General features: G+C 39.9%; 1 protein-coding gene across 1 annotated transcript in view; it reads left to right on the top strand.

Moving 5' to 3' along the window:
- The first annotated feature begins 9,746 nt into the window (after positions 1-9,746).
- TAF1A (TATA-box binding protein associated factor, RNA polymerase I subunit A) overlaps positions 9,747-27,081 on the top strand; it is a 29,337-nt gene continuing 12,002 nt past the window's right edge. The window contains exons 1-5 of the mRNA XM_044266797.1: positions 9,747-9,867; positions 11,385-11,507; positions 16,017-16,186; positions 21,009-21,122; positions 25,971-26,169. Of these exons, the coding sequence (XP_044122732.1) occupies positions 11,387-11,507; positions 16,017-16,186; positions 21,009-21,122; positions 25,971-26,169 (604 nt within the window). The 5' untranslated portion in view covers positions 9,747-9,867; positions 11,385-11,386. The remainder of the gene's footprint in view (positions 9,868-11,384; positions 11,508-16,016; positions 16,187-21,008; positions 21,123-25,970; positions 26,170-27,081) is intronic.

A 27,081-nucleotide genomic window follows, 5' to 3' on the forward strand; every position in this document is an offset into this window, starting at 1 on the left:
GTAAGGATGGTATCACCCTCCTAGTTGAGATGCACTGCTTAAGACTTGTTAAAATCTGATCAGTTAGGGGTGCCTGGGTGGCTCAGTGGGTTAAGCCTCTGCCTTCAGCTCAGGTCATGATCTCAGGGTCTTGTGATGGAACACTTCATTGGGCTTTCCGCTCAGCAGGAAGCCTGCTTCCCCCTCCCCCTCTTCCTGCCTCTCTGCCTACTTGTGATCTCTCTCTCTGTGTCAAATAAATAAAATAAAATAACTTTAAAAAAAACATTAAAAAAAATCTGATCAGTTAAAAAGCACCCATGTTTGGGCACCTGGCTGGCTCAGTCGGTGGAGCATGTGACTCTTGATCTTGAGGTTGTGAATTTGAGCTCTACCTTGGGTGCAGAGGTGACTTAAAAATATAATCTTTAAAAAAATGCACCCATGTTTACAAAAATTCTATACCTTGTGTTTTGTAGTTTCATCTGCTAAAAGAAAGATGATAACCTCAACCTAAAAAAAAAAGAGTCCCTACAGATCTAAGTGACTTTGCTCAACAGTTTGTTACTAAAGGTAATGCCACCTTCATAGACATCTCCTATTTCTGAATTGAATTTGTATTTTTCTTCTTCCAAGAAGGGTTTTATATTATTCTATTTCCACCTTCTCACACTTGGCCCCTCTTCTACACTGTCTTATCTTAAATTTAGATCTGAATAAAACTGTATTGTTTTTCTTTGTGTTAATAGTCAAATCATGGGCACATGTTGAATTATTTGGAATGGATGTAGAAGGTTTGTTCCTTAACGAAAGAACATTTTTTTTTAAAAGATTGTATTTATTTACTTTGGAGAAAGAGAGAGTACATGAGCTAGGTGGAGAGACAGAAGGAGGGGGGGGGATGTAGACTCCCCACTGAGTGTGAAGCCTGACACAGGGCACCATCCCAGGATGTGAGATCATGACTTGACCCAAAACCAAGAGTTGGACACTTAACTAACTGAGCCACCCAGGTACCCCAAGAACATGCTTCTTAATTAAAACTTAGGGGGATATAGGTTGAGATGACACATGAAGATGTATTAGGATAATAATTATAATAAATGTATATCAACTTCATAATGGCTAATCTCATTTACACAATTATAACCAAGTTTCTCCACAATAGAACAGTACAATTACTTCTCAGCATTAACATCTACTGACTGTCTTTAAAGTACTCAGATGAAGTACTAACTATCTAGTCCATGACAGTCATAAGGACTGCGGTGCATGATGGTATCAGTAATTGTTTTTTAGTAGGTCTCTTTTTGGATGCAAAAATTAACACTAGTATGAGTATGTATTCGTAAAAAGTATATATATATATATATACACACACACACACAATGTACTTTAAAATATATTTAATATATATACACTTTATATAAATATATATTATATATAATAATTTAATAGATATTTGATACTTAATATATATTTATATAAATATAAAATATATACTTTAAAAAGTATATATACACGTATATAATGTGTGTGTGCATGTGTGTGCATGTGTATCACAGCCAAATCTCTGTTGTGAGACTAAACTTCAGTTAGTACTCTAAAGCAACAGTTGGCAAACTGTGGCCCACAGGCCAAATCCAGTTTGCCACCTGTTTTTGTGAATAAGGTTTTACTAGAACACAGATAAGCTCGTTTGTTTATATTTATCTATGGCTGCTTTTGTCCTGTAACAGTACAGTTGAAGAGCGGTGATAGAAACTGTATCACCTGAAAAGTCATAAAATATGTATTAACTCTTTACAGAAAAAGCTGCTGACCCCCACCATAGATGAAAAGTTTTAAAAAATCAGCAGAAAATATGCGCAAATAATTTTTTAAAGATTTTATCTATTTACTTGCCAAAGCAAGACAGAGTATAAGCAGGGGGAGTGGCAGGCGGAGGGAGAAGCAGGCTTCCCTGCTGAGCAGGAAACCTGATGCTGGACTCGATCCCAGGACCCTGAGATATGACCTGAGCCAAAGGCAGAGGCTTAACCAACTGAGACACCCAGGTGTCCCAATTTTTCTTTTTTATGGCTAGAATGGGTTTATGAAATGAGATGAAGGAGCTGGTATTTTCTGAGACCAGTGTCTCCTCCTCGTAAAAGGTGTAGGTTTGGGACTAGAAAGCTTGACACTGTGTCATGTCAGAGGTGAAAAAAAACCTAGTGAAGTTATTTTGATAAGATTTAAGAACTGTCTTTTCTAGAGAATTTTGAGGTGTATCTAACTTTTGGCATACAGATAATGATAGTTTTTCAACATAGGTGGAAATAATGTCTTACTCCATGAGTCTAATGTGCTCATTATTATGTGTAATAATTTTTTAAAGATTTTATTTATTTGGAAGGGGGAGAGAGAGAGAATGTGCACACACACACATGTACATGGGGGAAGGAGCAGAGGAAGAGGGAGAAGCAGGCTCTCCCTCCCTAACATTGGGCTCGATCCTAGGACCCTGGGGTCATGACTTGAGTTGAAGGCAGATGCTTAACAGACTGAGCCACCCAGCTGTCCCAATATGTGTAATAATTTCACAACTACCATCTAACATATGAAAGTATCATAAGAGGCTGTCTCCTGGATTGTAAGAACATTTTATAAACCTAACATTAACTTTTATTTTTTTGCTGATTGTAGATCTCACACTCATAAAGGTAGGGGTAAAATACATGGTCAGTTCAGTCTGATTGCCTTGCAAGTTTTGGCCAGTTTATTTTTCAGAGACCTATTTCGAAACGTACTTTTTAAGTTGATTTTGGACTCCATCGACAATGAAATTGTTGTTCAATCTGTGAGACATTATATTACAAGGTTTCTATGTTTAATTTGGCCTAAGTGGATGTCTATTCCTACGATGAGCAAGGATATAAGGAATGTAGTATTTTTATTTTGAATCATGAGGAAGTAACTGCATTAGACTTACTTTTTGCCACATAGAGTATAAAACTAGACAAACTACTTAGAGCAAATATTTTCAGTCATTGATAAATAAGAAGGCCATGACTGTCATATCTGAGAACAAAACATACAAGGTAAACTCCATAAATAGGGAGGTGAAACTCAAGTAAAGTAGTCGCCTGCCTGAGAAGAGGATAAAGGTATCAGAGGTCAAAGTTTCTGAAATGGCTGGAATTTTGTGGGTTACAATACCTGAGCTGTGGTACGTGCGTGTGTGCATGCGCAGGCATGTGCACATGCATGTGTTAGGTTGGTGGGACACAAATGTGCCAGGAAGTTTGCCTGCTGCAGGAGGAAGCCTGAAGAGTGATACTAAAAATCATGCAGTGCTAAGAGACATTGGATTTCCAGCCCGACCCAAGAGCAGCAACCTCACTAATACTTCAGGCACTCAACTGAGAATCCAGAACCAAGCCCTAAGAGAAAGAACTATGCAAGAAGTAAGAGACACATGCTAGGGCCAAGTATAAAACCAAAATGGACACACGCTGCTAATAATAGTACCAAGGCTAACAGAACAAAAGGATCCACCAGTAATTAATTTTCATTATGCACAAATATAATACCCTTTAAAGGAAGACAACAAATTCCAGACTCCCTATAATGTATTCTCTACAACTATCTAATATATAATTATTTATTTTCAAACATACAAAGAAATAGGAAAATGGAAACCATATGAAAGAAGTAGTCTATAAAGAAATTTCTGTGAGATGACCCAGATTTGGGGATTAGGAAAAAAAATTAAATAACATTCATAAATGTTTTCAAGGACTTAAAGGAAGACATAGTCATAATGAATGAACAGATAAGGGAAGTCAGCGAATAAGTGAAACTTTTTAAAGAAAAAAAAATTCCAAGAACTCAGAAATACAGTAATTAAAATGGAAAAATTCACTAGATGGGCTTATTAGCAGAGTGAACACTGTAAAAATAACAAAAAGCTAATTGGAAGACAGATTAGTAACAATTATCTGGTTTAAAGATCAGAAAGAAAAAAATAAACAAAGACTCAGTAACCTATAAACATCAAGTAAACTGACATACATCTAATTGGAATCCCAGAAGGAGAGCAGAGGGATAATTGCATAGAAAAAAAAAATAATACTTGAGGCAATAATGGCTGAAAATAATGCAAATTTAGTGAAAAAATTATACACATATAGGAAATTCAGTGAATATCAAGTAGAACATAGAGAACAAAAACAAGACCCATACTTAGACACAGTATAGTCAAACTGAAAATCAAACTGTGAAAAATAAAGTCTTGAAGGCAGCCAGGGAAAAGTGATACATTACACATGAGCAAAAATAATAAGAATGATAGCAGACTTCTCATCAGAAACTAGAGATCAAAAGAAAGGTACCTGGCTGGCTCATTTGGAAGAGCATGTAACTCGATCTCAGGGTTGTTAGTCTGAGCTGTACATTGGGGGTAGAATTTACTTTTAAAAAAAGAGCAAGATCAAAAGACAATCTAAGGGCTTAAAGTACTGGAAGACAAAAATTGCCAATTCAAAATTTTACATCCAGAAAAAATATCCTTTAAGACCAAAGGAACAACAGACATTTTTAGGTAAATGAAAACAGAAAATTCAATACCACAGACCTGTAGCATAAGCAACATTAAAAAATTTCTTCAGGATTAAAGATGATGACATAGCTGATGGAAACTGAGATATACAATGTTATAATTTCCTCTACTGTGTAATGAATTTAGTGGTTTAAAAGGACATTTATTATTTCTCCCTATTCTGTGCCTTCGCTAGGCTTAACTGGCTGTTTCTTCAGATTTGGGTCTTACTGGCCTATGTCACTCGGGTGGCTGCATTCAGATGGGAAGTTGGCTAGGGTTGAAACTTCCAAAATAGTTTCATTCACATGTCTGGTGACAGATGTGGTGGCTGAAATGGCTGGTACAGGTCTTTTTCTTTCCAAATGTTTCTTGTTATTCAGTAATCTAGCTCAAACTTATTTACTTTCTGGCTGGAATTCTAGAAGATAAAAGTACAAAATGCAAGGCTCTTAAAGTCTGAATCTAGAACTGCCACAGCATCACTTTTGGCATATTTTGTTCATCAAAGCAAATCAAAAGACCCACCCAAATTCAAGGGATGGAGAAATAAACTCTATCTCTTTATTTATTTATTTTTTTTTTAAAGAGAGGGAGTGGGGAAGAGCAGAAGGATGCGAAGAGAGAGAATCTTAAGCAGGCTCCACACTGGGTACAGGACTCACTCTCACAACCCTTAGATTATGACCTGAGCTGAAATCAAGAGTGAGACCACTAACTGACTGAGCCACCCAGATACCCCTAGACTCTACCTCTCTCTCTCTCTCTCTCTCTTTTTTTTAGGTATGTATTTTTTTTAAAGATTTATTTATTTAAGAGAGAGAGAGAGCACATGCGGCTGGAAGAGGGAGAGAGAGAGACAGAGAGTTCCAAGCAGAGTCTGCACTGAAAGTGGAGCCCACTGTGAGCGTCAATCTGATGACCCTGAGATCATGACATGAACTGAAACCAAGAGCTGGATGCTTAACCAGCTGTACCACTCAGGCGCTTCTTGACTCTGTCTCTTAATGGGAGAAGCTACATGTATATGCAGGCAGACAGGAATGGGAAGGATTTCTGGCAGCTATTTGAAGATCATCTATTAGAAGGAATGAAAGCTCTGAAAATAGTAAACAAAGGTAAATATAAAAGGCATATTATATATATATAAAGAAATGAAGAGATATGTATTGCCATATATATGTGTATATATATGTAAACATTTGTATATATATGGCAATACATATCTCTTCGTTTCTTTAAAGTACCTGTGACTGTTTAAAGCAAAAATGATAATGAGTATAGATGTAACATATAAGACAATAAGACACAAAGGACTTACGGGTAGTGGTAAATAGAACTATATAAGGTAAGACTCCTTATTTTATGTGAAGTATCACAATTTTAACTCTAAGTAAATTGATAATTTAAGAATGCTTATCATAATTCCTAAAAATATTTATAAAACAATAACACAAAAAGATAGTTAAAAGCTAACAGAGGGATTCAAATGGAATACTAAAACATTTGATTAATCCAAAAAAATTGGCAATTAAGTGAGAGCAGAGAAACACAAAACTAATGGGACAAATTGGAAACAAATATCAAAATGATAGACTTAAATTCAACAATATAAATGATTACAATTAATATAAGTGGACAAAACACACCAAATAAAATGTGAAGATTGTCAGACTGGAATAAAAATAGGAAGATCCAACTAATTACTGTCTATAAAGGAATCACATTAAAAAACACACATAAGTTGAAAGAAAGATGGAAAAATATAGAACATACAAACAGCTAAGAAAGCTGCAGTGACTGCATTATTGTAAGAAATTTCATTTAAAGATAAGGATTTATTGGGGCACCTGGGTAGCTCAGTGGGTTAAAGCCTCTGCCTTTGGCTCAGGTCCTATCTCAGGGTCCTGAGACCGAGCTCCACATCTGGCTCTCTGCTGAGCAGGGAGCCTGCTTACCCCTCCCTCCCGCTCTGCCTGCCTCTCTGCCTACTTGTGATCTGTCTCTCTGTGTCAAATAAATAAATAAGATCTTAAAAAAAAGGTAAGGGTTTATCAGCAACAGATGATTTTTCATAATGATAAAATGGTTACTTCATCAGGAAGAAATAAGAGCCATTGATGTTAATGTGCTCAATATCAACACTTCAAAATACATAGGGGAAAAACTGACAAAACTAAAGGAAGAAACGAATCCATGGTATATGCAATTTTAACTCCCTTATTACAGTAATTAAGAGTACCACTGTATAAGAAGTCAGTGATGATACAGAAGATCTGAACCAAACTACCAACTACCTTAACCTCATTGACATTGACCAAATACAATGTGCAACAATGGCAGAACACATGCTTTTTCACTGCCCATGGAACATTTATCAAGATAGATCATATCAGGGGATAAAATAAGTCTCAACAATTTTCAATTTGTCCGATGTCAACAATATGGACATCTGACAAGTTTGTTTTCTGATCACAGCATAAATAAATTGGTAATCTCTAACTAGACTGATGAAGAAATATGGAAGATGCAAATGAACGGTATCAGTGTTTTAGTTATCTATTCCTACATAACAATCTACTCCAGAATTTAGTGGCTTAAAACAAGCACCATTTCATTGCCCACATTGTGAGTCAGGAATCTGCACAGAGTTTGGTGAGAATAGTTCACTCCTCCTTCACATGGTTGCAACCAGACTCAATCCTGCAGTTGCATTCAGCAGTTGACTGATCTGGGTCTCAAGGTCTGGGAAAGCCTGTCTCATGTATGGAATTAAGATGCAGACTGTTGGCTTCATGTGGTTTCTCTCCATGTGCTGTTTCATCTGTCAGGAACTCTTTCTTCACGTGGCCTTTCTCACCAGTAAGACTGCTTGAACTGGGCAAGAAAATGAAGGCATGCATTTGAAGATATAGCTTTTTCTCTTCTCAATTCTAAGTCTGGGGTGGGATCCTAGCCTATGTATTTTGGGGAGTTTGTAGTTAGATATTTTTCTCTATGTTATTATGTAAGCTGTCTTTGTTTTATGTTTTCATTTTTGCTACACTCCTTTTTATCTTGTTCGTATTATGAGCTGTGATATAGTATAGACTATTTATGATGATGTCTTTTTTCCAACTGTTTGGTTGTCTAAACAACCTCCCCACTCTGCCCTCTGCCCCTCCCCCACTTCATGTTCACACTCCCTCTCTCTAAAATAAATGTATCTTTTTAAAAAAAAAAGATTCATTCTTAACCTTATCTACGGTTACCTCAAGTTGTCTGAGAATGTTAAATAAAATTTTTTTTCCACTTTTGTGAGAGCATAGATTTGTAGCTTTACAAAATCAGTTCTGGGTTGGTTTGAGTGAAATTATACCTTGTGAAATTCAAGAAAGGAAACTTTTTCAGGCGGAGCTGGGAGGCCAGAAAGGAGAACTCTCAGGTCCTACCTCTCATTGCAGCCCTTTGCAGACCCAACAGGAAGAGATGACCTTGCCTTCCCAACAGGAAGAAACCCACTTCACTATCCCAGTAGGAAAAAGATTTTCTCCTTGCCCAGTAGAGGCCCAGTAAATGAAAAACTGTCACAACTCAGCCAATGAAAAGCCACCACACTTTGAAGTCTTAATTTACTCCAATGGACTTCTTGTTTATAAGGGCTCCTCCCAACTCTCCCCTCTCCTATATATCAGAGTGGTCCTCTCCTTTGTTTTCTGGAGTTGGCTATGGCTTTTGCTATAACTCTCTTGTCCCAAATTGCAATTCCTCCGCTATTCCTACACTTGATCTTAGCCAAAAGGCCGAGAAGTGATCCTCTGCTATTCCTGAATAAACACATTTTGCTGGTAAAATAATAAGCTCATTTACTTTCAAGGGCAACAACCTCATGGCAAAGGAAGAAATGTAGCCAGATAAAGCCTCTAGACTAGAAGATTATGGCCATGTTATTTTGTTTGTGTGCCTTGCTGGACCACATCACCTCGATCAGCCTTGCTGTAGAGCACAGGCTTGAGTGAGGCAAATGGGTTTCAACACAAGAACAGCCGTAGGAACTTTTCTTTCTTTCTTTTTAAGTAATCTGTATGCCAATATAGGGCTCAAACTCACCACCCTAAGATCAAGAGTCGAATGTTCTACCAGCTGAGCCAGCCAGGCATCCCTGGAGCCTTCTTGCAAACTCAAACCTAACTGCATGGTGTTGGCGAGGAAAACGCAGAATCACGTATTTCTGGCATTTTAAGGAATTCCTGTAGAAATTCTTACATCCTTTAATCAGTTCTACAATACTCTGGTTTGTCCAAGTGGTTCACTTTCAGGGGGAGGGAAAACCCAGAGGTTCCTGTGGGAGCCTATGCCATTATTTGTACAGCAAATTTTGTAGGAACAAAATCTTTGCGATGACTTTAAAGCTACCTCCTTTTTACTTTTACTCCTCGGTCCCAGTTCTGCTCTCTGACGCAATGCGAAAACGGTCTGGCCCTTCAACAGACTGAATCTCCAAAACAGGGCGACACATATTGTGTTCCCACGAGTCTCTGCTTCTTCAGGGTCATCTTCCCCAGAACTCGCAATTTTCCCTATTTCACATTTAATCGTCTTACTTTTGACCTCTCTTTCATGTGAGTTCATGAATGTTCCTCATGCAACGTGACCCCAGTGTGTCCTGGAACCACCTCTTCGGCGAGGAAAAAAGACACTGTTGCCCAAATTTGGGGGTGGAGGTGGTGTCAAATCCCTTAAACTCAAAGCTAAAACTTTAATCAAAGAGAAAAAAAGATGTCGAGGAAGCAATTAAGAGGTTAAGCTGATTTTGGTCAGGACCACCAGCCACGCCCCGGAGGCTTGCGCAGTGCGCCCTTGAGCTAAGCAAAAATTTGAAGGTTTTGTACCCGTGAATTACTAAAGTGACATTGTTTCACATTCTCCAAAGTGACATGTTTTTTTGACTGCTCACCTCATCCAGCCACCACCCCCTCGTCCCGGTCTCCACTTGCCTTTACAGTCTCGCATCTTCCCACCCGGGTACACTAACGCGTAAAACCACCACCAACCCAAAGACAGGGCAGCAGGCGCCGTCACTTCCGGGGGCGACGGCGCACGGCGCCGCCTCCGCCGCGGAAGGAAGATTTAGGGGCGGAGCCGCGTCTGCGCGCAGCCGAAAGCGCCGGCGGACTTTGCGCATGCTCGCACGAAGGCGCCTCTACGCTTCCGGTGGCGGGTCCCTCACGAGGTGCTTGAGTTACGAAATTGCGTTCAGAGCTGCGGGAAGGTTTGGGCCGCTTCTTCTGTCCATCGGTCATCGCCAGCATTCAAAGTAGAACCTGAAGGTCTGTGGTAGGATTCACCCATGTCCTGCTGATACTTTCTCCTGGTGTCCTGAAACCTTTATTTCTGAGAACGAGGCGGAAGGGGCGGAGAAGCCCTGATGGTTCCCGCGGCAAGTGCGCGGCACCGGCTCCGTTTTTGATAATTTGGGAAGGGAGAGCTTATGGAAGGGCTCGTTAAAACACGTGGGCGTCGCATGCAAATTTCACTTCACACCCGTGCTCCTCAACCACAGAAGCTGCCTTTAAAAGGTGTACTCTGGCTGTGATGCGGAGGAGCACGGTTGGAGGCGGATAACTCGTTGGAAAGCTAATTAAGTGATGGAGACACAGTTTGAAGATGTCCTGAACTAGGGTAGTGGTTAGGACTGCGGAGAAGAGGGGAAGCTGGAGTCATTCCAACAAGTAGCATCAGCAGGACCTAATAATCAGCTGGACGTGGGGAAAGAGGGACAAGGACCCTGAGCATCTTGAGGATGAAGTCCACACTCCGCTGGGGGTGTGGCTGTCTCTCTGGATTCGTTTCCCATCATCTGTTCTGTCTCTGACCCCCTCCTCTCCGCAGACCCGGGACTCTATTCATGCCAAGTAGTTTGACGATCTAGTTCCTACAATAGTGTCCTCACCTTTCTTAGGACGTTGGGTCAGGTTACGTAATTTAATTAAGCCCCTCGGTTTTTTCAACATGAAAATGGAAGAAAATAATAGTACTTTTTTTAGGGTATTTATAAGGATTGAAAGAGATAATTTAGGGGCGCCTGGTGGCTCAGTGGGTTGAGCCTCTGCTTCCGCTCAGGTCATGATCCCGGCTCTGGTCATGGTCCCAGGGTCCTGGGATTGAGCCCCACATCTGGCTCTCTGCTCAGCAGGGAGCCTGCTCCCCCCCTCCCCCGCCTACCTCTGCCTACTTGTGATCTCTGTCTGTCAAATAAATAAAATCTTTAAAAAAATAATTTATATCCTTGGTGTGTACAGAGGGATTGATATATTAACTACTATTCCTATTAGTATGCTTGTATTGTTTTGTTATGTGTCATTTTGCTGTTACTTCCTCTAGAGTTATGTGTTTTTTGTGTTTTTTTATTTAAATTAAGAAGCACTATCTTAGTTATCTTTGTATGTTCTTGTAACAGGAGTAAAGATTAAAATTGTTTTTAAAAGATCATTTATTTTGGGGCGCATGGTTGGCTCAGAGGGTTAAGCCTCTGCCTTCAGCTGAGGTCATGATCTCAGGGTCCTGGGATCGAGCCCCGCATCGCATCGGGCTCTCTGCTCAGCAGGGAGCCTGCTTCTCCCTCTTTCTGCCTACTTGTGATTTCTGTCAAATAAATAAAATTTTTAAAAAATCATTTATTTTGGCTGTTGCTGACATAATTTTATTACTTTAAAGAAGCTGCCTGGTAGAATTAATTTCACTGAACAAATGTTATTTATTAGGTAAAAAGGTGGCAGTATTTATAACTAAGAAGGCTGTGGAATAAGATGTACAGAAAGTAACTGATACTCTCAATTTGAAACAGGTATGAGTGATTTCAGTGAGGAATTGATAGAGTCCAAGACAGAGGATGACCAGGAGGAATCATATGTATTCTCTGGTACAGGAATGTCTTTTCCTTGGCTCCAAAATCATATAGGGACTATTGGTAAGTAAAATAATATACAGCCATCTTAACTTTAATGTAAGGAGATGATAAGATTCAATATGGATACAAAGTGAGTAATCAAGTTGAATAAACAAGTTGCTTTATTCAGTTTTCAAGATGGAACTATATGAGGGTTTTTGAGGCTGTAAGCAAAAAAATCATAAAAAAGAATACTTTTTTTTTTTACTACTTTTCCTTTGATGTAATAACAGTCTGTATTATGGAAGATACACTTTTTTTTTTCCTCTGACAATACTTACTAGGCACTGATATGCCTAGCATTGGCCTAATACTGGAGATACATAGATGAAGAATATAGGGCCATTGAGGAGCACATACATAGGAAGTGTTTTTAAGAAGTTTGGGTGGAATTGCATTGAAATTCTGGGGCGCCTGGATGACTCAGTTGTAGCCTCTTCTACCTTGATGCTTTTAAAATATAAACTGAGCCAAGAAAATACTCTTTAAAAAGGCACTATTTGGGGCGCCTGGGTGGCTCAGTTATTAAGTGTCTGCCTTTGCCTCAGGTCATGATTCCAGGGTCCTGGGACTGATCCCTGCATCGGGCTCCCTGCCCAGTGGGAAGCCTGCTTTCCCCTCTCCCACTCCCCCTGCTTGTATTCCCTCTCTCTTTGTCTCTCTCTCCATCAAATAAATAAAATCTTCAAAATAAAAAGAATTGCATTGAAATTATTCCTAATAGAATTGATCTATAATAGGTTTCCAAAAAAGAATATTTCCCCATATAAATATAAGTATAAACAAGTAAATATAAATAAGAGTTTTGTGGGCTATCTTTTCTGTAAGGATATATAAAAGAAGAGGTTATCTGTATATGGGCATGTTGGATGGAGGAGTTGTGGGAATATATTAGAATTTACACTTACTGTCTTCAAATGCATCTCTCCTAGCCTAGCCCTCTTTCCCCTTGACTGAGATTCTTTAGCTCCTAGAACTTGCTCCAATTTCTTTATCTTTTAGTGTATATATTATCTCAGGAAATTCATCCTCAAATCCACGTGCTGGGTATTTTAGAGATGAGAGAAATGAATTTCAAAGAAGTTAAACTCTATTATGTTGGTCTCTGGAGTTCAACCCAGGTCTGTTGAATCTCAGAGCTTATACTTCCCAATAACAAATATATTTTTTAAATGAGATAATATATGTAAAGTGCCTAGCACAGAGTCTCACGCTTAGTGAGTGTTGGAAAAAATAACTTCTTTCCTCTCATTTTATTTTTGCTAATGAATGCACGTGGTTCAAACAAGGTTTGAATGGATGGTCCTCAGAGGGAGTGCTGTTTTCTCCCATAGTAGGGATAGTCCCATAGTCACTGAAGTTCCTGCTAGTTAAGACATAGTTGGGCATGTTTCTGTCATCAGTGTTCTATAGAGAGCTTGTGTCAGTCTAAATCAGATAGGTTTCAGACCAGAATTTATGTGCTTAGAAGTGTTTCACAGGTTATGGATAGCCTGTTAAACCCAAAATACTTCATGTCTGCAATGAGAAAATAATTTCAGGTAATACTGACATTGTAGTAATCAATAACCATAATAGGAAAACAAAATTGCCTAGCAATTTTTTTTATTCCTAGTAGATATCTTTCAGGGTTCTGAAGAGTATGCCCCCTACACTAAAAACTTTGAAAGCAGGGGCCAATCTGGATTAAAACTGTATGTTGAGTACCTAGAAGAATTGAGTACCTGGAATAGTACCTGATTCAAAATAGTGCTCAAAAAGTACTTGTTGAGGGCACCTGTGTGGCTCAGTCAGTTAAATGTCTGCCTTTGGCTCAGGTCTTGATTCCAGGGTCCTAGAATCGAGTTCCACATTGGGCTCCCCGCTCAGGGGAGAGCCTGTTTTTCCCTCCTCTGCCCCCCGCCCCCACCGCTTGTGCTGTCTCTCTCTCTGTCAAATAAATAAGTCTTAAATGTAGTTGTTGACTGGCAAGTTTCCACGTTCTTTCAAGGGTATTAGAGATGGGTTGATGGCACTGGCTCTTTATTCTACCTCATTCCATGTCAAAATTTCTTTTCCTAGGCAATTATTGTTGAAAGTGTATCAGCAGCAAATAGGATGATCCTTTGCTCATAAAAGAATGAAGTGAGAGAGAGATATTCCTGAGGTAACTAGGCTAAGTTGGAAGGCAGAAGGGGAAGTCCAGTTTCCAGTCTGAGTGGTGAAAACTTGAGGGGGTAGGTGGGAGCGTGGCCTGAGGTCAGTTCTTCATGTGAATAAATGAGGTTTTAGAGAAGAAGCGCTCTGTCAGTTTTCCAGACTACCTCCCTGGTGTTGCTGCTGGTCCTGGGCAGCTTGTTTGTAGATCTTGCTAAATGCAGCTTCTTACTCAGAGATCTAGGGCAGCATAGTATTCTGCATTCCCGATAAGATTCCTCAGTGATCCTAAAGGCTTTTCTTTCCAGGACCACACTGAATAGCAAGCATCAGGATCCCCAGGTGATGTGTTTCTATTTTGAGTTTGAGTTTGAGAAGCACTAGTGTAGAGCGGTAGTCTTCAAACTTCTTTGCTCGCTTTTCCTTTCTTTTTTTTTTTTTTTTTTAATTATGTATTGCCTTGTATGGTTTTAAGATGCCATCAGAGAATCATATTGGAAGTTTAATAGTTGCAAAAGATTTAATTTCCAAACTAGATTGACATTTTTAAATGAAATTAGTTTACTGCTTTTACTGGTATATCCAGTGGAATCTAAACAGCATAGGAAAGTGATATGCCTTTCATCATCCACTTAAAAATATTTATGAAAAAGATTTTAATTGATGGAGATTTTATACTGTTTATTTTCCTTTCATACTTTCATCTTTGTGATAAAACTGTATATCTACATTTAATTATTTTTTTGTTAATATTCTGTAAGGCTCTAAGTATTAAAATTCATTTTAATGAATTTTAAGGCTTTAAGTATTAAATTCATCTGGAGTGGCACATCATAATTAGTAATTATACATAGCTGATGAAAATAACACAAGTATGAAAGGTTGTATTAAAATACTCTCTCTCAGGAGCACCTGGGTGACTCAGTTGGTCCATCTGACTTTGGCTCAGGTCGTGATCTTGGCATTCGTGGGATTGAGCCCCAAGTCTGGCTCCCTGCTCAGTGGGGAGTCTGGTTCCCCCTCTGCCAACTCCCCCCACTCTTTCTTTCTGTCTTGAAAATGTAAATAAAATCTTTAAAAAAATTATCTCTCAAATAAATAAATAAAATCTAAAGAAAGTTGTTGGGGGGCTGGTGGTGCCTGGGTTGCTTACTCGGTTAGGCATCTGCTTTGGCTTGGGTCGTGATCCCATGCTCTGGGATCAGCCCTGCATTGGGCTTCTGCTCAGGTGAGGAGCTTCCTTCTCCCTCTTCCTCTGCTGCTACCCCTGCTTATGGGCACATTCTCTCTCTCTCACTCTTAAATAAATAAAGTCTAAAAATAAATAAAAGTTGTGTTAAAATTTGAAAGTAAATTTTAATTTCTTTTTCAGTTTGATAAATACGGTGGTCCCGTTTTTCCAATTTTTTCATAAATCTATGAAAGAATATTATGTACTTCCAGAATGAGAAAAGATTTTAGGGGCGCCAGGATGGCTTAGTGGGTTGAGCCTCTGCCTTCGGCTCAGGTCGTGATCCTAGGGTCCTGGGATCGAGCCCCACATCTGGCTCTCTGCTCAGCAGGGAGCCTGCTTCCCCTTCTCTCTCTGCCTGCCTCTCTGCCTACTTGTGATCTGTCAAATAAATAAATAAAAATCTTAAAAAAAAAAAAAAAAGAGGAAACGATTTGGCTTAAATTCTTTGTTTTCATTGATATAATTCTGAGAAGTCTTAGTTACATAATTAAGTAGATGGCACTAGATAGAGTGTAATTATAGCAATGTATCAGGTTTTGGAATTCTTGAAACACTGATGAAGAAATTGCATAGTGCTCTATTATAAAGAATTATTAGATCCTTTCACTTTTTTTTTTTATAAAAAGATTTATTTATTTACTTGAGTGTGAGAGAGAGCACGCCAGCTGGGGAAAGGGGAGGTAGGAGAGAGAGAATCCCAAGCCCACTCCCTGCGGAGCTCAGAGCTGGATGTGGGAGTTTTCTTTCAAGTGAAGCTAGCTTTGATATGAGGGATAGCCCGGGTTCAGTAAAATCTACTGTTCCACTTGTTAAAACTTCTGCTTATCAGGGTGCCTGGGTGGCTTAGTGGGTTAAGCAAATGCCTTCAGCTCAGGTCATGATTTTGGGGTCCAGGGATCTAGCCCCACATCAGGTTCTCCGCTCAGCGGGGAGTCTGCTTCTCCCTCTCCCTCTGCCCTTCGCCCTTGCTTGTGTGTGTGTGCTCTCACTCTTTGCCAAATAACTAACTAAATTTTGGGGGGGGAAGAAAAGACTACTAGAAATAACAAAGGAAAAGAACTCTGTTAAAAAAAAAAAATGAAACCTGCTTATCCGAAATCAGTTTTTTAAACTTGAATTGGGATCACTGTGGGTAAAGACTCTTCTCTTTTTAATCATAGCAACCGGAGGAAAAAAGGAGAAGGATTTTGCCCAGACAACAAGTGCTTGTTTGAGTTTTATCCAGGAAGCGCTGCTGAAGCACCAGTGGCAGCAAGCTGCCGAGTACATGCACAGTTACCTCCAGATCCTGGAGGACTCGGACAGCCACAAGAGGCAGGCCGCTCCCGAGGTAAGTGACTAAGGGACGCGCGAGTCGGCCAGAGGCCATCACAGACCCGGGGCCTTTCTGCCTGCGCAGCTCCGTCCTGAAGAGCCTTTGCAGGATCTCAAATTGATTTTTCTAAAAATTACTTAAAGTAGTTTTGGGTGGAGAGTTTGTATTGGGACGTTGTTTCTCGCACTTCTTTTTACTTACTAGGATTTTAAAGGCTACCCGGAATAGTTTGAACTCTCGGATTCCCTACCCTTCCTTCTTCCTTCCTTCCAGTATTCTTCCTTCTTTCCCTGTGTCATTATTTTCCCCTCTCTGTGGGATGATGGTCCCTATCCTACAGACATGGTATTTCTGCCATCTTAACGTTGTCTCTTGACGCCCCACTTCCTTCACAGGTGTGCCCCGGTTTTCCACTTCCGCTTTCAGCAAAACTCCTTGAAAGAATGTGTGTACTGGTTCTCTCTAAACCCTCTCCAGTTAGGCTCCCCCAACAGCCAGCATCACCATTTCTTCCACATTATCTTGTCAAGGTCAACAGTGCCCAGTTCTCATTGCTCGTATAACCTGCTCTGTCAGCGGGATTTGAGACAGTAGATTGCTGCCTCCTGTGTGATAAACTGTCTTCATCCGGCTCCCAGGACTCTGCGGTCTCTCTCAGTTTTTTCTCGCCTCACTGGCCTTCTCGGTCCCCTGTGAAGTCTCCTCTTCTCCCTGGCCTTTGGACTTGTGAGTTCCCCAGAACTCAGTCCTTTGTCCTCTTCTTTATCTGAACTCACTCCTGATGAGCTCATTCAGTTTCATGGCCTTAAATTTAGTCTCTATGATAGATGATTCCCATTTGTGTATCTGTGGCCCTGACATCTTTTCATGTCTGCGTTCCTGTTTCCAGCTGTCTGTTCCCCATCACCGCTTGGATATCTAACAGCCCTATCACACTAACATCTCTAAAATGATCTGTTCTTCACCATCAAACCTAATTTTTCTCATCGGAGGTGATGGTTATTTTATGTATCTAATCACTGAGGCCAGACTCTGAAGTTCTCTTTCTTTCATACCCCATATCCAAACTGTGAAAAAAATCCTGTTGGCTCTACATTCAGAATTCAGTCTGAGGGGCACCTAGGTGGCTCAGTTGGTTAAGTGTCTGACTTCGGTTCAAGTTATGATTCCAGGGACCTGGGATTCAGCCCCCATGTCAGGCTCCCTGACTCTGCTTGTCCCTTTCCCTCTGCCCCTCCCCAACTCATGGGCTTTCGTGCATGCTCTCTCTCTCAAATAAATAAAATCTTAAAAAAAAAATTCAGTCTGAATACTACCCAACACCTGCATTGCCGCACATTGATCCAAGCCACTGTCCGTCCCCTCACTTAGATGACTGCTTGCCCTCCTGCACCCCCGAGTCTCTTTTCAACACGGTGACCAGGGTGATCCTTTACCAAAAAAGTTTTATAATTAACACACCATGCAGTTCACATATTTAAATTGTACAATTCAGTATTTTTTCACGTATCCATGGAGATGTGCAGCCTTTACCACCGCCTAAATTTCAGACATTTTTGCTCCCCCGCCCCCAAAACAACCCTGTGCCTACTTGTAGTCACTTGCTGTTCTACCCCTCCTTACCCCACTCCCCAGCCCTTGGCAAGCACTAATCTACTTGATACTCTGGATATTCCACGTAAGTGTATTTTATCACATATGACCTTTGTGCATGACTTCTTTCCTCCAAACAATGTTTTCAAGTTTAGCCTTAATTGCAGTATATATTAGTACTTCATTCCTTTTTTTTTTTTTTTTTTTTAATTTAATTCTGAGAGAGCAAGAGAGTGTGCACGTTCAGGGGGAAATGGCAGAGGGGGGAAGAAGAGGGGCATGCAGACTCAGGGCTCAGCAGAGCCCAGTGCACGGCTCGATCTCATGACCCTGAGATCATAACCCGAGTGGAAATCGGGTTGGACGCTCCACTGACTGAGCCACCCAGGCACCCTGTACTTCATTCCTTTTTTTATTGCAAAGTAATATTCCATCACACTTTATGTATTGCTTTATCAGTTGTTAGGCACTTGGGTTGTTTGCACTTTGGGTTATTATGAATAATGCTGCTATGAACATTCGTGTACGTGTTTTTGTTAGGGATGTTTGTTGAAATTTCTTTTGGGTATGTTCCTAGGAGTGGAGGGCTGGTCATATGGTGACTGTTTTTAACCTCTTAAGGAACTACCAGACTGTTTTCCAAAGTAGCTGCACCATTTTACATTCCCCCCAGCAGTTTGTGAGGGTCCCTATTTCTGCACATCCTTGCCAACATTTGTTGTTGTTTGTCTTTTTGATGATAGCTGTCCTAGTGATTGTGGAGTGGTATCTCATTGTGGTTTTGATCTGTATTTCCCCAGTGACTCAGGATGCAGCATGATCCTTTTAAAACATAGGTCAGCTCTCTCTCTCTCTCTCTGCCTGCCTCTCCGTCTACTTGTGATTTCTCTCTGTCAAATAAATAAATAAAATCTTTAAAAAAAAACAAAACAAAACAAAAAGGGAGCCTGGGTGGCTCAGTGGGTTAAGCCGCTGCCTTCAGCTCGGGTCATGATCTCGGGGTCCTGGGATCTAGTCCCACATTGGGCTCTCTGCTCAGCAGGGAGCCTGCTTCTCTCTCTCTCTCTCTCTCTATGCCTGCCTCTCCGTCTACTTGTGATTTCTCTCTGTCAAATAAATAAATAAAATCTTTAAAAAAATAAAAAATAAAAAAAAATAAAACATAGGTCAGGTCAGGTCATTTTTGTGCTGAAAACTACAGTGACTTCCCATTTCACTCAGTATCAGCCGACGTCCTCACGACTGCCTGCAAGTTCCGAGTGGTCTGTATGGTCTTTCCCCCTTTGACCTCTCTAACCTCTCTAACCTCTCTAACCTCATTTCCTGTTACTCAGAGACTTGTTTGTTTTTTTCCTCCAGCCTCACTAGCTCCTGGTTCTTGCTTGAATGGGGCCGTATGTACTTTTGCTGGATTGCCTTTGCCTTACTTGGAAAGGTCTTTCTTCAGATGTCACTTTGATATCCATCAAGTCTCATTTTCACTGAGGCCTGCCGTGACTGTTAAAAATGGCAACTCCATACCACACCCCTCACTTTCCAGCTGTCTCTCCTGATCCCCTTTGCCTGCTCCGTTCTTTTCCCACAGTACTTGCAGTTTAATTATTCTGTTTCTTGGTTATTGCCTGTCTCTCTACAGTAGAATGTAAATTTCATGAGGGGAGGGGTCTAGAACAGGGCTTGGCGTATATACTTTCAAATTTGTTCAGTAAAATACAGTTTATCCATAAATAACTTCACATGAATATCTCAAGTAGCTTTTACTAATATAGTAAACATTACACCACTTAGATATTTAGTAGAGCCAAAAAAAAATCTGATCAAAGAAAATTTAACTGTTGGTTGAAAATTTAGTTTATGGACAAAGCTATGTGCATCCATAAAACACTGGACAAGTTATGTACTTTCTGTTGAAAATTTGTGTTATAAAATGAAGGATTTTAATCATTGGTTTTCAGATACTTGTCTGCCTCTTTAATTAAACACTTTATTTATTTATTTGAGAGAGAGAAAAAGGGATAGAGATGAATGGGGGGTGGGCCAGAGGGAGAGGGAGAAGTAGACTCTCTGCTGCGTGCTGGGCCCCACAGGGGGCTCTATCCCAAAGCCCCGAGATCACAGCCTGAGCCACAGTCAGCCACTTACCCAGCTGAGCCACGTAGGTGGCCCTGTCTGCCTCTTCCTGAGTTAGCTGGGGCTTTTGTTGAAAATACAGATTCTTGGGGCACCTGGGTGGCTCCGTTGGTTGAGTACCTGCCTTTGTCTCAGATCATGATCCCAAAGTCCTGGGATCGAGCCCCACATCAGGCTCCCTGCTGAGCAGGGAGTCTGCTTCTTTTGCTTCCTCTTCCCCGCCCGCCCGCCTTGCATGCATGCTCCCCTTAATAAATAAATAAAATCTTTTTTTTTTAAATGAAATACTTTAAATTGGGGTAAGAGAAACAGAGACTCAGTTCCATGAAAAAGAAAGGCTCCAAGTTCTGTCACTGCCATTTTGGTGCTTTGGGGAGGAAATATATTTTATTAAAATTTGACTGTAGCTGATAACAAATTTTAAGTTGGAGTTCTAAATATAGATTAAATATAGTCAAGAGTTAACAAGCTTGATGGATCTCAGGAAACATCTAGTCCGTTGCTCTCATTTTGTGGATAATAAAGATGAGACCAAGAGCAGTGGAGAAGCCAGTGTTAATAGAAACCAAGTTTTCTGCCTTAAATATTCTTGCCCTCATATTAATTAAAAATTCTATCTTCAGTATGGGTCTTAACTTCTTACCTTCTCTAGACTACAAACTTTATTTATTTTTTTTTTAAGAAGATTTTATTATTTATTTATTTGACAGACAGAGATCACAAGCAGGCAGAGAGGCAGGCAGAGAGAGAGGAGGAAGCAGGCTCCCCGCCAAGCAGAGAGCCCGATACGGGGCTCGATCCCAGGACCCTGAGATCATGACCTGAGCCGAAGGCAGCAGCTTAACCACTGAGCCACCCAGGCGCCCCTAGACTACAGACTTTAAAATTGCACTAGTATAGCCATCTGTTATTTTAATTTAATGGATGGAAGAAGCTTTACCACATAAGATATAATAGTTTTACTGGGTGAAATGAGAAACAGCAAAATGTCGACAGTAGTGGTATCCAGGGAAATGAATTACTGGTTGTAAGCAGAGAAAAATATAGCATTCTTAGACGGAAATTTTTTAAGGCAGGGATTTTACAATTTCATTCGTAATTTCTGTTTTGACAGATTATTTGGAAGCTTGGAAGTGAAATTCTATTTTATCATCCCAAAAGCAACATGGAGACTTTCAATACCTTTGCTGACAGGATGAAAAACATTGGTGTCATGAATTATTTAAAGGTGAGGTTGGGGGAACCAGGTGGTGGCTTTAGAGAGGGCACGGATTGCATGGAGCACTGGCTGTGGTGCAAAAACAATGAATACTGTTATGCTAAAAATAAATTTAAAAAAAAAAAGCAAAAAAAATTTAAAAATAAAAAAATAGTTTAAAAAAAAAGTTGAGAATGCAGGTTTTGTGAATTTACATTTGCAGTGTTCATTTTTTAAAGAAATTGTTTGTCTCAGTAATAAGGTAGGTAATAACGTAAAAGGTATGGAAAAGGGTAGGACACCTGGAAAGATAAAAGAGGATGAAAGGAAGTGTTGTGAAAACCATTTGCTTCTCCATTTCCTGCTACCTTACCTTGTTCTCTGAGAGAAAATACCTTCTGTTTGTATATCTGTGGGGGCCAAAACCGGTCCTTGAACAATGGCGCTCGTGCTTTCTTATGGTGATGGGCCAAATCCTAACCTTTCAGCTTTAGTCATTTCGTCATTTGCTTATTAAGTCATTCTCTAGGAATTGGTGCTTTTGGAAAAAGGAAAGAGCGAAAACAAATTGGGAATTTGAATGTGTGGGAAGGGGGTTTTCCCCAGCCTCATGAAGATAATAATCTACATATAACATTGTGTGAGTTTAAGACTTACAGTGTGATGATTTGACCCATGGTTTTTTGTTTTTGGTTTTGGTTTTTAGATTTATTTATTTATTTATTTGACAGAGAGATCACAAGTAGGCAGAGAGGCAGGCAGAGAGAGAGGGGGAAGCAGGCTTCCTGCTGAGCAGAGAGTCCGATGCAGGGCTCAATCCCAGGACCCGGAGATCATAACCGGAGCCGAAGGCAGAGGCCTAACCCACTGAGCCATCCAGGTGCCCCAACCCATGTTTTTATTGTTAAGCGTTTACCGCATAAGGTTAGTTAACACATCCCTCACCTCACATAGTACCATTTTTTGTCGTTGCTATGGTGAGAACAGTAAAGCTCTACTCTCGTAGCAACTTTCAAGTATTCGATCCAGTGTCATGATGCTGGTTTGTTACGATGCTGGTTACCATCCCATTCATTAGATCCCTGGAATGTATTCATCTTCTCACTGAAAGTTTGTACCCTTTGACTTACATCTCACCGTGTCCTCCACCCCCCTGCCACCATTCTACTCTCTTTGAGTTTGATGGTTTTAGATTCCACATGTAAGTGGTGAAACCACACAGTATTTGTGTTTTCTCTGACTTACTTCACTTGACATACTGCCCTCAGAGTCCATCCACCACATGTTAACCAAAAATGGCAGGATTTTCTTCCTTTTTTTTTTAACTGAATAATAATCCATTGTGCATATGTATTTATGTAGACATATATGTTATTTTATGTATTCATCTGTGAGATGGACACATAGCTGTTTCCATGTCTTGGCTATTGTGAATAACACTACAGTGAGCGTGGGAGTACGGAAATCTCTAAGATAGTGATTTCATTTCTTTCGGATATAGACCCAGAAGTGGAATTGCTGGATCATATGTAGTTCTACTTTTAGTTTTTTTGAGAAACCTCTATCCTGTTTTCCATAGTGGCTATATTTATATTCTTATCAATAGGGTACATGGGTTCCATTTTCTCCACGTTTTAGGCAGCATTTGTTATCTCTCATTTTGGTAATAGCCATTCTGATAAATGTAAGATGATAGCTCCTTCTGTTTTTGATTTGCATTTCCCTAATGGTGGTGATGTTGAACACCTTTTTATGTACTTGTTGACCAATTGTGTGTCTTTGGAGAAATGTCTATTCAAGTCCTCTGCCCATTTTTGTAATTGGATGTTTAAAATGAATGTGTGTGTGTGTGTGTGTATTTATTTATATTTATAGATATATTTAGGTTTTATTTATTTATCTCTACACCCATCATAGAGCTCGAACTCACAGCCCTGAGATCAGGAGTCGTATACCCCACTGACTGAGCCAGCCAGGCACTCCTGGGTTTTTTTTGCTATGGAATTGTAGGGGTTCTTATTTATTTTGGATACTAACCCCATGTCAGTTATGTGACTTGCATGTATTTTCTCCCAGTCCGTAAACCACCTTTTCATTTTGTTGATTGAGTCTCTTGCCGTACAGAAACCTTTTAGGTTAATACAGTCCCATATGTTAATTTTTGCTTTTGTTGCTTGTGGTTTTGGTGTCATATCCAAAAAAAAAATAATTGCCCAGACTGGTGTCAGGGACCTTTTTTCCTCTGTTTTCTTCTTGGAGTTTTATGGTTTCATGTCTTAACATTTAAGTCTTTAATTCATTTTGAATTAATTTTTTGTTAGTAGTATAAGAGAGAGGACCAATTTCATTATTCTGAGAGTGTCCCGTTTTCCCATCACCTTTTATTGAAGAGACCATCTTTTCTCTCAAGTATTCTTGGCTTCCTTATCAAATATTAGTTGACCATAAATATGTGGTTTTATTTCTGAGTTTTTGATTCTGTTCAGTTAGTCCATATGTTTGTTTTTATGCAAGCACCATACCACTTTAATTACTGTAGCTTTATAATATAGTTTGAACTAGGAAGTGTGATGCCTCCAGCTTTGTTCTTTCTCAGGATTGCTTTGGCTATTTGGGGTCTTTGTGGTTCCATACAAATTTTAGGATTTTTTTCCCCCCTGTTTTTGTGAAAATGCCACTGGAATGTTGACAGGATTACATTGGCTTCATAGATGGCTTTGGGTAGTATGAACATTTTAGCAATATTAACTCTCATTCCATTCATAAAAATGTGTTAGTATTCCTAATGTGTAGGTGGAACTTCCTCTCCAGATTTTTTTTTTAATTAAAATCTCATCCCAAAACACTGAGGTGTTTCCAGAATATTAGATACCTCCCTCTTTGTAGTATATATTTGACTGAAAGAGTACTTTTTCAATAAAGCTTTAAAATGCTTTGCTTTTTATTTTTTTTCAATATCTCTAAATAAAGTTACTGAAACACAGCCATACCCATTCACTTTGTTGTCCCAGCTCCTTTTAGCATGACAGATGACAGAGTGGAGTAATTGTGACCGAGACCATATGGCCTGCAAAACCTAAAATATTTACTCTGTGGTTCTTTGTTTTGTTTTGATTTTTCCTTCTTTCTAATTTTTTTATTGCAGTAAAATCTGTAAACACATATTTTATACATACCATACATAAATAACGTAATAACATTTTATAACATATTTTATAACATTTTAACCAGTGTAAGTATACAGGTCAATGGCATTAATGACATTCACAGTGTTGTACAACCATTACCAGCATTTCCAAAACTTTGTCATCGTCCCAAATGTAAACCCTGTACCCATTAAGCAATTACTCCCCATTCCATCTTACATAATAGGAGAGTCAAATTTTAACTAAATTATTGGTTGGGTTCTTTTAAACCCATAGAATCTATTCAGTTGAAGTAAAGAAACCTGAAAGAAACCTATTTCACACTCCAGAGTTTGAGGGTGATAATTAGGATAGGCAGTAAAACATTTCTTGTTAATAATTTAAGAAAACCACTTACTGCTATCTTCCAGATAATGTGCTAGACGTAGACCTTGCTGCAGAGGGAGACAGCCATGTACATGGAATAAATTACTCGTATCAGAGTAGAAACGCCAGATACAGTGAGAAGGCAAAGGAGGGGAATGGTCAGCTCTCTGGAATTGGGGAGTGCTGGGAGTAAATGAGTAGGGGAGTCAGGGAAGGAAGTGATGCTTCAGAAGAGGCTGAAAAAGTGAGTGGGTGTTCCCTGGGAGTATTAGGGAAGAGGATGGGCGGGAATGGCAAGGTTTGCTAGCCCTGCATCCAGTGCTTTGGTTACTCTAAAAGTCACTGGGTAGAAGCCACGGGAAGTCAGCTGGGCCCTCTGTGTCATTCCCAAGGAGCTTAGATTTTATTCTGTAGGCAGTGGGAGCCATTGAGGGGTTTTACGCAAATGAGATTTCTTTGGCAGTCACATGGAAGTGGATTGTAGTGGGGGCAGGAGTGGAGAGACCAGCTGAGAAATCGTTGTGATAGTTTGTGATGAAGGCCTTGAACTCTGACACTTCTCACATGATTAACTGCACTTCTCATTATTCCCCTCTTTAGTGTCCTCCCTACCTGGGATGCTCATCCTTGGTGTATTTATTCTTATGGTTTCTGGATCAGGCACTGACTTTTCCATCTGAACCAATGCCATTCTTTAATGCTCCTTCTTAAGATGTTTTCTCTAAGCTTGTTTGACATGTATAGAATAATCCTGCTATGGACCAAAGTAGGTACTAGGTGGTATGCAAATATCTTTTTTTTTTTTAAATATTTTATTTATTTATTCGAGAGAGATCACAAGCAGGCAGAGAGGCAGGCAGAGAGAGAGGAGGAAGCAGGCTCCCTGCTGAGCAGAGAGCCCAATGCGGGGCTCCATCCGAGGACTCGGAGTTCATGACCTGAGCGGAAGGCAGCGGCTTAACCCGCTGAGCCACCCAGGCGCCCCGCAGATATCTTATTTAATTCTCATAACAGCCCTCTAAAGGGTTAATAATTGTTCCATGTAACCCATCAGACTCACAAAGGGCAAATAACATACTCAGCTTTAGGTAGCAGCTGAACCAGGAGCATCTGTCTTGAAAGCCCCTGTTTGTTTCACTAGATCACACTGTCTTCTGTGAGTGTATATAATTTAGCTCATTTCCATAGTGTTAATTATTTCATGTATCTTTTCTCTTTGCTGAATTGACATTTTTGATGAAAGAGACAATGTCGTTACATCATCTGTATGCTACCAGGGTCTTAGCCTAGCATCTGTATTCACTGAGTTTTTGGATTAATGGCTATCTAATGACTTGGTTGTCTGGGCTTTTTCTTACAAATGCAGATCTCCTTACAACATGCTTTATACCTTGTGCATCATGGAATGCTTGAAGATGCAAACAGAAATCTCAGTCACGCAGAAACATGGAGATACGGTGAAAAGTCATCTTCCCAGGAAGTGTTAATCAACCTTATTCAGGCATATAAAGGGCTTTTGCAGTATTATACTTGGTCTAAAAAGAAGTTGGAATTGTCTACACTTGGTAAGTGAAAAGGAATGTACTTGTGTCGATGACACTGAATCACAGGGACAGTCCAGATATTGACAGTCAAGATTTTTTTTTTAACTTAAATTCAATTAATTAACATATAGTGTATCACCCAGTTATCCTCTTCCCTCACCCGCCTCCCCTCCAGCAACCCTGTTGGAACCAACTGAAACCAGTTTGTTTCCTATGATTAAAAGTCTCTTACAGTTTGTCTCCCTCTCTGATTTCATCTTCTTTTGTTTTTCCTTCCCTTCCCCTATTATCTTCTGTTTTGTTTCTTAGATTCCATACATATGATAATTGTGTTTCAATGATTGACTTATTTCTGTTAGCATAGTACCTGCTAGTTCCATCCACGTCATTGCAAATGGCAAGATATCATTTTTGATGGCTGCATAGTATTCCATTTTGTGTGTGTGTGTGTGTGTGTGTGTGTGCGCGCGCACGCGCGCCCGTATACGTATGTATGTATATATATATATATATCTTCTTTATCCATTCATCTGTTGATGGACATTTGGGCTCTTTCCATAGTTTGGCTATAGTGGACATTGCTGTTGTAAACACTGAGGTGCAGGTGCCCCTGCAGATCACTACATCTGTATCTTGGGGTAGATACTTAGTAGTGTGATTGCTGGGTCATAAGGAAGCTCTATTTTCAACTTCTTGAGGAACCTCCATGCTGTTTTCCAGAATGGCTGCGCCAGCTTACATACCCACCGACAGGGTAGCAGGGTTCCCCTTTCTCCATATCCTCACCAACATCTGTTGTTCCCTGACTTGTTAATTTGAGCCATTCTGACTGGTGTGAGGTGGTATGTGTTGTGGTTTTGATTTGTATTTCCCCGATTCCAAGTGACGTGGAGCACTTTTTCAGGTGTCTGTTGGCCATCTGGATGTCTTCTT

This window comes from Neovison vison, chromosome 10, assembly GCF_020171115.1.
Source record: "Neovison vison isolate M4711 chromosome 10, ASM_NN_V1, whole genome shotgun sequence".
NCBI lineage: Eukaryota > Metazoa > Chordata > Mammalia > Carnivora > Mustelidae > Neogale > Neogale vison.